This window comes from Aulostomus chinensis, chromosome 10, assembly GCF_037954235.1.
Source record: "Aulostomus chinensis isolate RoL2024-O1b breed Wild chromosome 10, RoL_Achi_v1.0, whole genome shotgun sequence".
Classification (NCBI taxonomy): Eukaryota; Metazoa; Chordata; class Actinopteri; order Syngnathiformes; family Aulostomidae; genus Aulostomus; species Aulostomus chinensis.
In genome coordinates, this window is record NC_141329.1 from 15688350 (window position 1) to 15700670 (window position 12321).

Consider the following 12321-nt stretch of genomic DNA (forward strand, 5'->3'; position numbering starts at 1 on the left):
CCACCTGAGAAATCCACTGCAACTATTAATTTATGTAGCAACTATGTCATAGCTGCTATATGTTGACATTGTATGCAATAATTAATGGAAATCTGTGATTTGTGTAAAGCATATTTACGTGGCGATTTGTTCTTGAATAAAAGGTCCAAACATCAAAAATGTAATTGTTTCTCCAAGAAAAGCTCCCTATCAATCAGAGTTGCCCTCAGGCTGGAGAGGATGTGTGTGAGCGCAGCAGAGAAAGCTCCTCTTATAAATACTTACATTTCTCGAATCTTTCTAAAAATACTGGCGAGCACACAATACTAAAGGAAATGCAGGTTGACGGTGACTGAGGAGCTACTCAGAATAGATCCGGATGGCGGTGATAAACTATCCCTCTTCTGCTACTGTTCTGGACACACCAAAATAGATTGGAAGCGTTTTTGATGAATGGCCTGTAAGAACAAAATGTGTTATTTCCACTTCTGTAAAGTTATGAAAATTACTTACTCACAGAATCTCCCAACCTGCTTGAAATTAACACGAAACAAGCCTACATCAATTAAATCCAGAAGACAGATTTTTTTTCACCAAATTCTCCAACATAGAGTAGTTCTTCTGTGCCCGACAGAGGGCGCCCCTGTCTAATATGTGTGTGCTGATATTGTAAATATAGTTGTCTCTTACAAAAGTTCCATACATTTCTGCAGTTGCATAAAATATTATTATTATCATCATCATCATTAATAATAATAATAATAATAATAATAATAATAATAATAATAATAATAATAATAACAATAATAATAACAATAATAATAATAATAATTCACGGTAGCTTTCAGCACAACGATTTTTTATTGAAATTGTGAGGCAATCAAAAAAAAAAAAAACCCGGACAACCAGCATAAACAAGATACTTTCATCTTTAAATACATTTATGAATAGATATGAATGATGCGTCCATAGGAAGAATTGCTTTGATCGTCTCCTGGCTGGAGTGAAATGACCTGAGGTGTTTTTGAATCCATGTGGAGCTCTCGCTCTGTTCCTCTGTATTTTTCCGGTGGCTGCAGACTAAACATGGCACACACACACCCCAAAAAATCAGCGATGCTCCACAAACATTGTTTTCAACCCAACAATCGCTAAATAGCTTCCACTTACAGTAACGACGGGTGACAAATTAAAGGAAACCCCCGAATAAATGAGTGTGGTAACAGAGATGGGGTCATTGAATGAGTGGGTGTAAATTATATGTTATGACCTTGACAGTCACCAGATCTAAAATCACCTGAGCACCTGTCAGAGAATGCGGAGTAAAATCGCTCTCTACCACCGTAATCCAAACACCAAATGAAGAACTATGTTTAATAAGGTGTTCATAGCCTATGCCGAAAATTAAAGCTGCTTACGAAGTCACTTTAGGTTTGGTTTTTCTTTTAAATTGTCACCCGTCAGTAGATAAAATGGGCAGAGGAGGAGAAAAATAGTAACGAGTAAATTCGAAATATATACACGCTAATATACAGCCTTGAATAAATTAATACCAATTGCATATTCTTGGATCTTAGCTTTATTTACATCTTAATCTATTCTTAATCACATAAATAACTCTGAAAAAACTTTCAGGCATGAAATAAAAGCAGTTCTGTCTGTGTTGACCCGCTTTGCTTTTGACCCGTCCGCCCGCCTTCCCGCCGGCGTCATGAGGCTCCTGTTGAGCGCCCGGACCAAGCCAGCTAAGCAACTCGATGCACAAATTGCACAGCGCTCCGCTCACTCCGTGGAGCTGCAGGCCGTCACACAGGTTCGATATATGGGCCGATATTGGCATTGTGCGGTCTACATTATCATTTTCATCGTCATCATCATCATAGATGTGATGAAATATGAATCAATATTATGTTGTGGGAATGCTCAGTGTACTAGTGAGTTCTGAATTTCTTTTTGATGAATAGTATTCGTTATAATTACTTCATTGTTTAATTTTAAATGTATATATTTTCAATGTGATTCATTAACTTATAATTATTAAATTTGAAGATTTTTTTTATCAATGTAACAATGTTACATTTTAATGAGGTTTTTTGGGAGGATACAACCTGCCTTCCAGAGCTAGTTTTAAATTGACCCTAAAACACAGGGAGTCAGGGAGAGATGTGGGGTCCAACAATAGTCCAGATTAGTCTACCTGGCTAAAGTTGCTTGTGAATTTTGAATATAAGAAAAAAATGTGTCTTTTGATCCATACATCATCATTTATCAGCCTCCATCAACCCATATTAGACAAACCCACTGCCTGGTCTCGAGTGTGCTTCTGCAGAAGACAGCACTGTTGTCCTTTCAAGACAAGTCTTCATCCCAAACTGATTCATTATCACTTAGGAGAGTCTGAAGCTGGGGAGGGCTCTCTCTGGCCTTCAAGGCCACTCACCAGTCTCTGGATGTTCTGTAGCTCATTCACTGAGTCCTTCATGGAGGTTTTGGGAGATACAGGCCTCCCACCTGAGCCTCCAGTCTTGTGGTTGCTGTGGTGTTCTGGGGTGGGGCTGCTCTCCCGGCTGCAGGGTTTGGAGGATTCAGAGCCTGGGTTGAGAGTGCTTGCAAGGCTAGTGGTTAGCAGGCTGGAGCTCTGAGGCAGGGACACAGGGAGCTGGTAGGGGTTGAAACGAAGTCGGGGTCGGGATGAGGCCAGGAAGGGGTTCCTGGAGAGTGGGGTGGAAGTGCTGGTTGCTGGGAGGGCTGAGGCTGCTGCTGCAGCTGCTGCCATGTAGGTGTAAGGGTAAGGGAAGAGACCACCGAAAGGAGGCATGGGGATGCCCTAGAATACAAGATAAAAGTTTTTTTTTTAAGTCAAGTGGTCAAATAACCAAATTAATGAAATAATGCATTCATCACACAAATCGAAGAACATCAGTATCTCTCAATTATTTCAAGCAGTGCTGGAATGACCAGATATGAAAGCAACAAATATTTGCTTCCTCTTCAAGAAAAATTATCATTACAAAAAAATTCTGCAAAAGACAAATGACACATTTAAATAAATAAAGTGATGTTACTTTTAAACTTTCTTGCTATAATACAAACGTTTTCAGAAAAAACATTTCACATGCAGCTGAGAGATGATGCTTATTTTCAGTATTGAATTAAACCCAGTTTCTTATAATGCCCATATACCATAACAGAAGGAATAATCTTTTATGAACTAAATAAACATACAGTTAAAAAGGGAGGTACAACTTCAGGTTTACTAATCCTGCTCAGACTCCTTCACTGCCATGACCAGCCCAATACCTCAGGTGTAAAGGCAAACTAAACTAGAGACTGACTGGAGGTTCTCCCTTACCTGAGAGGCAAGCATGTGCTGGGACAGATGGAAAGGGAAGGGGTTGGGGGTTCCTCCTGTGCCCTGAGCAGAGAGGCTGCCATTTTCCAAACCACTCGCTCCAGATACAGAGGCCAACAAATGCCCCATGCCCATGGCAGAAAAGGCTCCAGGGGCCATGGCAAACTGCCCAGGGTGAAACAACAGCGGTGAACCGGTGTTCAGAGGGTTAAAGAACTGCTGGCTGTGCAGGCCAGACAGAGCCAGGCTTTGTAAGTGGCCTGGGCTGAAGTGTGAGGGGCTCTCGGTCTGGACCATGAGAGGAGAGAAGGCATCCTTACTGGCACCAACGGCCCCAGCCTCAGAGTCCTTTGTCAACACATCTGTGGTGTCCTTCCTGTGCCTGCCTTCTGATTTGTCCTTCTCAAGGTTCCTTATACTGAATATTGACTCATCCTTCTTTTCGGCAGGCCTGTCCCTAATGCGCTCCTCACATCTGGCGCTATAAGGGGACATGGGTTCAGCTCCTGGGCTGTTGGAGCTGGTGCAGCACTCATCGTGATGGTCCAGCTCCTGCTCACTGTCAGTGCATGTTTTCTCATCTACAACACAAAGATTTAAAAGGAAATGTTGTCATAACCCTCATCTCTAGCATGAAACAGACACTAGAATATTACCAGAAATGTTGCGACAACATATGTTCACTGATATGGAAATGAGCGTGGCCTTCACTGTCACTGCAGATTTACAAATATATTAAATGCTATTTTTTGCTGCTCATAACAAACACTCAGTCATCATCTGCTTTTGAATATACAAACATTAAGAAACAATGCAATTAATAACACTAGTTTGCTAAAAAAATGAAGGAAAATAAATGGAAGGGAAATTAAACTAGATTTTTACAAAAGCAGATAAAAAATAATCTCAAAATATATTTGACTGAAATGTATAATTTCATGGAAACTACCATTGTCATAAATATTGAGCATTTTTCAGGCTCTTGTTGCATTATGCTCCATTCAAAATTCAGGTTTACTTTAGTGCTACCAAATAATTAAGGGACATATGTGACTGGCTAGTGTGAGAAATATTTGAAAATATATGAAAATAATAATTGTATAATCATGAAATAATATTATAATATTAATAATATATGATATAATTATTACACTATTGTATAATAATAATAATGATAATAATATTATTATTATTATTATTATTATTATTATTATTATTATTATTATAACTGGCGCAACCAAAACAGCTTTCAGGTTGTAGCATGATGTGAAATACTGAAAATCACGGTGACTGTGGATGCGTCTTAATCAGCCTACTTGCATTGCGTGATGATAAATCACTTTTTCATAGGTGTATATGTCTTTACTGTTTTACACACACACACACACACACACACACACACACACACACACACACACACACACACACAAATAGAAAATGTAGCTTATTCCTAAAATACCTCGACTGGACCTGTTGAACCTCAACGGGCTTGTACCAGCATCCAGGGGGGAGTTTATGGCGTCTCTGCCGGTAGGAGGTTCACTGGAAGAGGCGTCCGAATCCGCACCCTCCCTGTCTGCCTTGCACTGATCCTCATACATACGTAATGACGGCATGGTCAGCTGTTTCCTGTCCAATGATAATAAAAAACATTGTTAATAATAATAATAATAATAATAATAATAATAATAATAATAATAATAATAATAATAATAATAATAATAATAATAATAATTGCTTACCTCTTTTCCCTTCTTCCGTTCCCTGTGTCTCTGAACCCTTTGGCAAAAGGATTGTTGTCGATCTTCAGCTGCGTTATCTGTCAGTACAAGTAGGGACATTATAAAATTTAGGCTACCAGTATGGAACCCGAATAAAAAACATAGCTTACGTAGCTATAGAGGCCATTGTTATTCTTAGCAAATAGAAAAACAATGTTTTTAGGTTAACGGAGACTGTTGGGCGGGAGTCGCGGTATGGGTCACAGATTTGCGTGAGTAAGGCTAATAAAAGCGTAATAACAAAGCGTTATTTTCATAGGCCCCTAGAGATACATTCTGCCATATATTCCTCTATGGAGCTGGAGCCCTCTGGTATACAGAAAGGGGGGCAGAGGGAACAATACTTGAACAGATGACTGTCATATCAATAATTAATACTGTGGTTTGGATCAGTGGCGCATCCTGATGTGATCGGTGTGTTCAATGCTCCTGGAGGCCCTCAGTGGCCCTTGAACAAGGGCTTCAGTCGTTGGCCTTCTAAACAGTGTCTTCCAGCATTCGTCCACTCTGCCTGCAGGGTGACCAAGCTTAAAATTGCCCTATAATCGATTGTGAGTCTTTGCCATAAACTTTTACAAGGACCCCCCCCCCCCCCAACCCCTATACCCCTTGACACAAATTCCAATTAGTAACATGGTAACATGATGAAGCAGAAGCGAGTGGGTTGATGATAAATATCCAGATCCGGACAAATGTAAACCCTATACTCGAATATACTATATTATTTGTCCTTTCATTTTGAAACGCACACATTTCTTAGTAGCCAAACAATTACAATAAAGACTGCGCCTCTCCCATAACAGATTGTCCTCTGTTTAGCTTACATCTAGTTTATGCACCACTGGTCAAGGTTTATTTATAACTCACGGACAGCAGATAACATACATGGTGCGACTCTTTGGCTGCAAATCTGATGCATTGTTATAAATATCTCCGTCAAATTTAGGCAAAAGCAGTTAAAAATCAAGTGGGACATTCGAGTCCTTTGCGGGGAAATTAGGCGACCTACAAAATCAGATGGTGTCTTCGGGAGCCGATGGGGGAGGGGACTTATTTATTATGCAAAATACAGAAGCCCTATTAGAGGCAGTCGCTGAGTTAGTACTGGAACTCACCTTATCGTTCTGATAGGCTGTCACAGCCACGAACTCGGTCTCCGGGAAGACGTAGGTCCTGAAGGTGCTATAGGGGAGCTTCAGGATGTCATTGGCCCGCACTATGTGGAACCTGGGTTGGTACTTGTGCATGGAGTTCAGGATGGTCTGCACCAATAAGCACAAACACACAGCTTTGGAGTAAATATCACGGCATTGTATGTCTGGATGCGTGTATAATGACTGTGCAGGGAGACTTGTCTGTAATTACTGCGGAGCGAAGGAAAGAACCTGACCAGGCCACACATGTTGTGATGAAAAACATTGATTTGATCCAGTTTCTGTCGGGGAAAGCTACACATTTCCACTCTTTCATTCATTTCAAATTTGCCACAGAGAATAGAAACTTTACAAGCCATGAATTATAGCTTGAGGTCCGTCTGTTTAAAGACACTGAGCACCAACGAATTTCAAAGCGTTTTAATACATACAATACAACACAATACAACATAGGACACGCAAAAAAATTCAAGCGAAAATCAAACACATGTAGACCCAGCTTAAACATGTTAAAAATTGAATGCATCCTACATGTCAAATAATACACGCAAATAAATGAGTGTGACTGGCATGCCTAACATGAAGACTGAACACTGAATCTCTGACCTGTATACTTTTCTGTTCTTTTTAGACTTTGTGCATACCATTGCTCTGCTGTGCTTAAAGATCGTGAGAGGAAATGGTAGGAAAAATATGCATCCCCTCCAGTACAGTCCGACGATATGCCCACAACACTAGACCTAACATTTTAGATACTATACTGTACTATACTATACTATACTATTACAAGCTGGGGTGGGTATTAAAGTGGTCGGTCCATTCAAGCTCATTTCATGTCATTTCCTTTTAACCCAATCTGCTACTAATCTTCGCCCCATAAACCATGATGCTTTGTTGTTATTTTGCAAAAAAGAAAAAAAGGTTATTGAAACAGGATTGAAAAAAAGGTTGACCCAGACTCGGCCTGCTCCTGCTAATAGCCAAGCATAGTTTGGGTTTCAAAAACGCCTATTGAGGGTCCGGCTGATTATATTGTGGAGACACGCAGGGAAACATCAACTACCGTCTATGTCAGCAGCCGTGGGAAGCCAAGTGGCGAAAACAGCTTAATCATTGCACCGTTCACAATGAATTTAAGAATGTGCTTGTAACACAGTTGAAACCGTCTCAAAACGGTTCCGCAAGTGTTCCTTCACATTTCACCGCAACAGAGGTCCTGCTCCTTCACAGTACCCATACAATTTTCTGTTGCTCTAATTTACTTTTATTATCTCACCGCTATATTGACCCCATTTCACCCGCATGCTTCATAAAATATTGATCTGCTCTTCAAAGCATGTTGACTCAAGCATGTCCTTTCCAGTTTGCCAAAACATGAACATTTGAAATTTAGACAACAAATCATATCTGTTCGGTAATGAAAAAAAGTGTATAAGAGTACTCACAAATCCGTGTTTGTCGGAGATGTTATTGGTCAATTTGAGTTTATGAAAAGCAACAGGCTTGGCCATCCACTGCTCGCCGGTGGCCGGGCTATCCGGGTGAATATACATCCTCTTGGGCATTTCTGGGTCGGCTTTACCCGCCACCATCCAGCGGGAGTTGTGGAACTTGTAGCGACAGTCGTCTGCCGCTACGATGTCCATTAACAGGATGTATTTGGCTTTTTTATCGAGTCCATTTATTCGCACTTTGAACGGAGGGAACATCCTCCTGCAAAGAGAAAAACACAAACGCTGCGATTCAGTCGAATCATAACATCAGATTATCATGCGAGACTTGAACAAATCTGATTTAAGAGCCGGCAAGGGCGACGCGGAAAAACACGCAGCTCCGACGAGTGGAAATATTGTAATTGTCAGATTATTTTTCCGCAGTCTTGCACGCAATTAGGCAACAGCAAAACCTTCGCGCGCGTCTGTTTGTGGTATCTTTGCTGTTGCTCGCCTGTGTCTGTGTGTATATGTGTGAGTGTGTGTGTTTGTGTGTCAGTGTGTGCGTGCGTGTATGAGTGTGTTGTCCAAGCACTGCTCTACAAGTTGAGCAGTATATTTATGACCACACCACTTCACATCCCCGCTTTTTGAAGTGACAGCCCGATTATAAAATCCAGAAGCTTTGCAGCCTCAACAGAATGCAGACTGGGAGATAAAATTGGAGAAAAGCTGGGCCCTAAATTAATCCAAAATATATCAAACGTATACTCTTCTTTGATCAGTCTAAAAAAAAAATCAGAAATATTATAAAATAAAAAAATCATATTCATTTACTCTCTTTGATATAGGGGACTTTAACTTCCCAAATGATAGAGTTACTTGAACTCAGTTTTTAAGTATTTAATTTAATATGTTCGCAGTCGAGTCGCATGTGGCCTGGGTGAGCTCTTTATTTGTATTTTGATTTTTTTTTTCAAATCAAACTGGAAAAGTTCATAATCAGTTCATAGCAAACAGCGAAAGCCTGTCATTTCTAAAATCTAAAATATGCATCCAAAACTTGTCAACTGCAGCTCATTCTTGTGCACATACACTGCTGTGAAGAAATAAATAGCGATTCTGTTCATTCTTACCTCCCAGACTTTGTAATAACCATCTCCGTCCCGAGTTTATGAAACTGGTCCCAAAGATCCTTGGCTTCCAATGTAACTTTAGGGTCGTCGTCCACTTCCTCCTCGGGCTCCAGACTTTTCATGCTGCGGAGATGAGCCGCCTGATGATGGCTGAGGGCCGGGTGGAGTCCAGCCTCCGCCGCCCCAGTCAGGCCATGGTCAGGAATGGGTTTAGTGAGCGCACCGGGGGGCAAGCTAAGCGCCGGGAAGAAGGAGGGCTGCGCGGCCGCTAAGAAGGCGGACATGGGGAAGTCGGTCGGCCGGTGTGCGTGGAAAGGGTGATAAGCCATTGCAGTCCCTGTAAAAACTGGATCTCTCATCGGTGCATCCACAAAAAACGAAGTGAAATAATGGATATTCTAATGGTATTTCCCCCGTCCCAGAACCAGCGTAGGTTCGCGATGAACGAGCTGTCAATTTGAAGCGCCTCAGAAGAGTAGCGTAGCGTCTGGTCAACCACACCACAGCGCCTTATCAGGTTGAAGAGAATAACCCGGAGTTGCTTCTGCTAGTGGTGTTACGCCTCTCGTTTGGCTTCGCCGAGCCCGTCAGTGGATGCGACGCTGGGGAGGCAGAGCCCGGCTGCGCTGTGTTCCTCTCGGAGGTAAGAGCTGTGTCTCAGCTTCAGTCATCCCACACTGACTGGAGAGATGTGGCCTCGTTCACTGCAGATCTGTGACTATCTCACATGTCCTTCCTGCCTCCATCTCCAACACTAATGAACCAAGCCCCTTTGATTGCTGATTTTACGCTTTCTGGACCAATTGTGGGCCCCGAAAGGCGTGGTTCTGACAGCTCTGGCCAGACCGAGAGGAGGGGGAACAAGAAGGTGTCGGAAGCATTAGCAGTAAGAAAACATGTCAACAGAATAAAATATTAACCAATGACAGGATGGATCGGTAAATCCCACCCCCATTCCCAAGCCAAACACCGGGTCAGTCCTCAGTTCTTGGCCGGTGGAAGAATCGCCTCTTTCGGCTTACGTTTTTACAATGTCGCCTCGGGAGACTGCAACCTGTCCACGTACTCAGTGTCTCAATGGTCACCATTATACAGTGGGGCAACTAGTTGTCCACGTTACCCGCTGTCTTTAGAAAAGTAAATCCACGGCTGCAGCTAATGCTCTGCATTCCGGGGAGATTTGATTGAGCTCACAGAGCTGCGTTTCTCTCGGTTTCTCTGTGATAAAAGACTTCCAGTTCGTCCATGTTCTCGGCCGTTTTGGGAGCCGAGGCTGGATTTGCTGCACATTAACCCCGCCATGGTCGCTTTGTACAGCCGCACACGGCCCCGGCGTCCCCGGGCGGGAGACTATCTGTGCGCTCGACCGATCAAGCTGACTGGAAGACAGCAGCCGCGCAGCAACAGCGCTATAAAGACACGAGACTGGAAAAGACAAACCAGATGCTGCGAAGAAGAAAAAAAAGAGGAAACCAGATGAGTGGTGATGGATGATTTTTGAGAGAAAACTCAGAGAGAAGGAAAGCGGTGAGTTCTCTCTAATAGCCTACAAACTCCTCAACGTTGGCTTCTAATAAAATGTTGGTTTTGGGAGACAATAAGGCATGTTTATTTTTAATTTCGAATCTCAAAATAATATGACCCAATTTTTCCTTACAGTTATGTAGTAACTGCTGGCTCCCGTGGTGCTGATCGTTTTATTTTCACATTATTAAATGTGGTGGCGATTTCAGGCCGCTGTGCCTGTAGTCGCCAGCAGGTACTATTTTGTCTAAAAGAAGAAAGTGCGGGACTCCTGGAGCGACGGGTGAACCACCAGCCTGCCGACTCTCCGCTCTGCTGAGCTGCTTTGGAACAATCCAGCGCCGGAGCCCTTGATCAACCTAGACTAGGGCTGCTGAAGAGCCGCTTGGCGTCTGTCGGCTGGCCGCAGAGCGGACACCCCGATGTTCACCAAGGTCCTGCGTGTGCGCCCCCCCCCCCCCCCCCCCCACTGCTCTGCTCCACATGTCTGTCGCGATCGTGACTTGTGTCAGAAATGATGACACATAATTATTTTTAAACCTGTGGGCAGAAAAGTGATGAAAGCAAACTAAAATGAAACAAAACATTACGGATATTTACAAATAAGACAGGTATTGACAAGTGAGCAGTTAAACCACCTTACCTGTCGCTGACTGGAGTAGCTATACCGACTAGAACATGAAGGCAGATGAAACCACAATGGTTCCCTCCCTGAGTAGCCTATTTACTCTGTGACTACAGAGGCAATATGATGAAATAAAATTATTACACGGCCACAAGTGCGTCCCTACACGTTTCACTGGGCCGCATAGGGTCCAAATCATGTTTGTATATCTCCATTGACACACTTGTTGCTCGCCCTCCATCCCACTGCTCTAGACAGGCAGCCCAGGACCAGAGAACAGAGCTCCACCAAACTCCGTCAAACCAAAGTTTTGTCAAACCCATGAGATCAGACACAGGTCCCCAGGGCAACAACTGTTTCACAGTGAGTCATCAACAGTAGTCAATGACAATGTGACAACACGTTAAGTCCACTTAATTCGATGTTTGAAAGAAATGCCAGTGAGCGTTTACTTTATTTGTAAAATCAACAAGAATGTTTTACACATACTCCTTACACTAATATAAGGGTTGTGTGTTGTATGATTTAACCGGAAAACCGATGGTTTGGAATGCTGCATCTTAAAAGACAGATATGATATGAGGCAGATAACATTTTTAACGGAATATTCAAGTAGGTGACTTTATGTACAGTTGTGAGGATGAGCCACCATTTGTCGTATTGTGCCGTCAACGGTAGGCTACAGGAATCTCCATTAGGCGTGAATGAACAGTCATTTGGTCGGGGGACTGCTGGAGCTGTACAGAGAAGGGGTCTGCCTTCTGTTCGTGGTCTTAAGATGTTCACTTTCTCCTTATATTGGTCGACGAGAGCGGAAAATACATCGAAACATGCTTATTAGACTTGTTCATTGGTATTGTCAGGTTGTCAGTTGGAGATAGGTTGGAACGAAGTTTATAAACAACAGAAAAAATCCGGGGGATTTGCCCCCCAGAGTTCTCAAAGTCTGTCGTGAAATTTATTATTGGTAAATGAAGTGAATTTATAATCACTACCAGAAAATAAGCCGGATGTTCCTTTCTGCAAAATTTAAACATGAGATATCGGACTTTTCGGGGAAATTGTCAGCTGAACTTCATTTTACAAATAGTTCTATGACGGTTTTCCCACTAACTTTGTGACGCTTTTAAGTTTCATTATTTCGTCCGCACAATAAGACAACAGCAGATGGGAAACTGTGCATCAAAGTATCTCCCGTCCTGTGATTTGACCCCTGTCAGCGATCCGGCCATGAGACACTCTAATTGCTACATAACGGGACAATTTGCGCCATATTCTTCTAGAATCGAAGATTATTTTCTTCTTCCCCTCTACATTGTTCCTTTCTTCCTTTCATC

At 42.5% G+C, this 12321-nt stretch overlaps 1 protein-coding gene across 2 annotated transcripts; it reads right to left on the reverse strand.

The window, feature by feature from the left end:
• Positions 1-821: 821 nt before the first annotated feature.
• On the reverse strand, positions 822-10792 carry tbx2b (T-box transcription factor 2b). 2 transcript variants are annotated; one of them, XM_086216164.1, is made up of 7 exons: positions 8836-10792; positions 7712-7979; positions 6228-6374; positions 5074-5150; positions 4791-4960; positions 3332-3912; positions 822-2806 (listed from the first exon to the last, which is right to left on the reverse strand). In XM_086216164.1, exons 1-7 carry the CDS (start codon positions 9192-9194, stop codon positions 2363-2365), a joined length of 2046 nt encoding a protein of 681 aa, XP_086072290.1. In that variant the 5' UTR covers positions 9195-10792; the 3' UTR covers positions 822-2362. The 2 variants fall into 2 exon arrangements, with proteins under 2 accessions (XP_086072290.1, XP_086072289.1); XM_086216163.1 differs by having other exon boundaries at positions 6228-6377; positions 7709-7979.
• Between the last annotated feature and the right edge of the window lie 1529 nt (positions 10793-12321).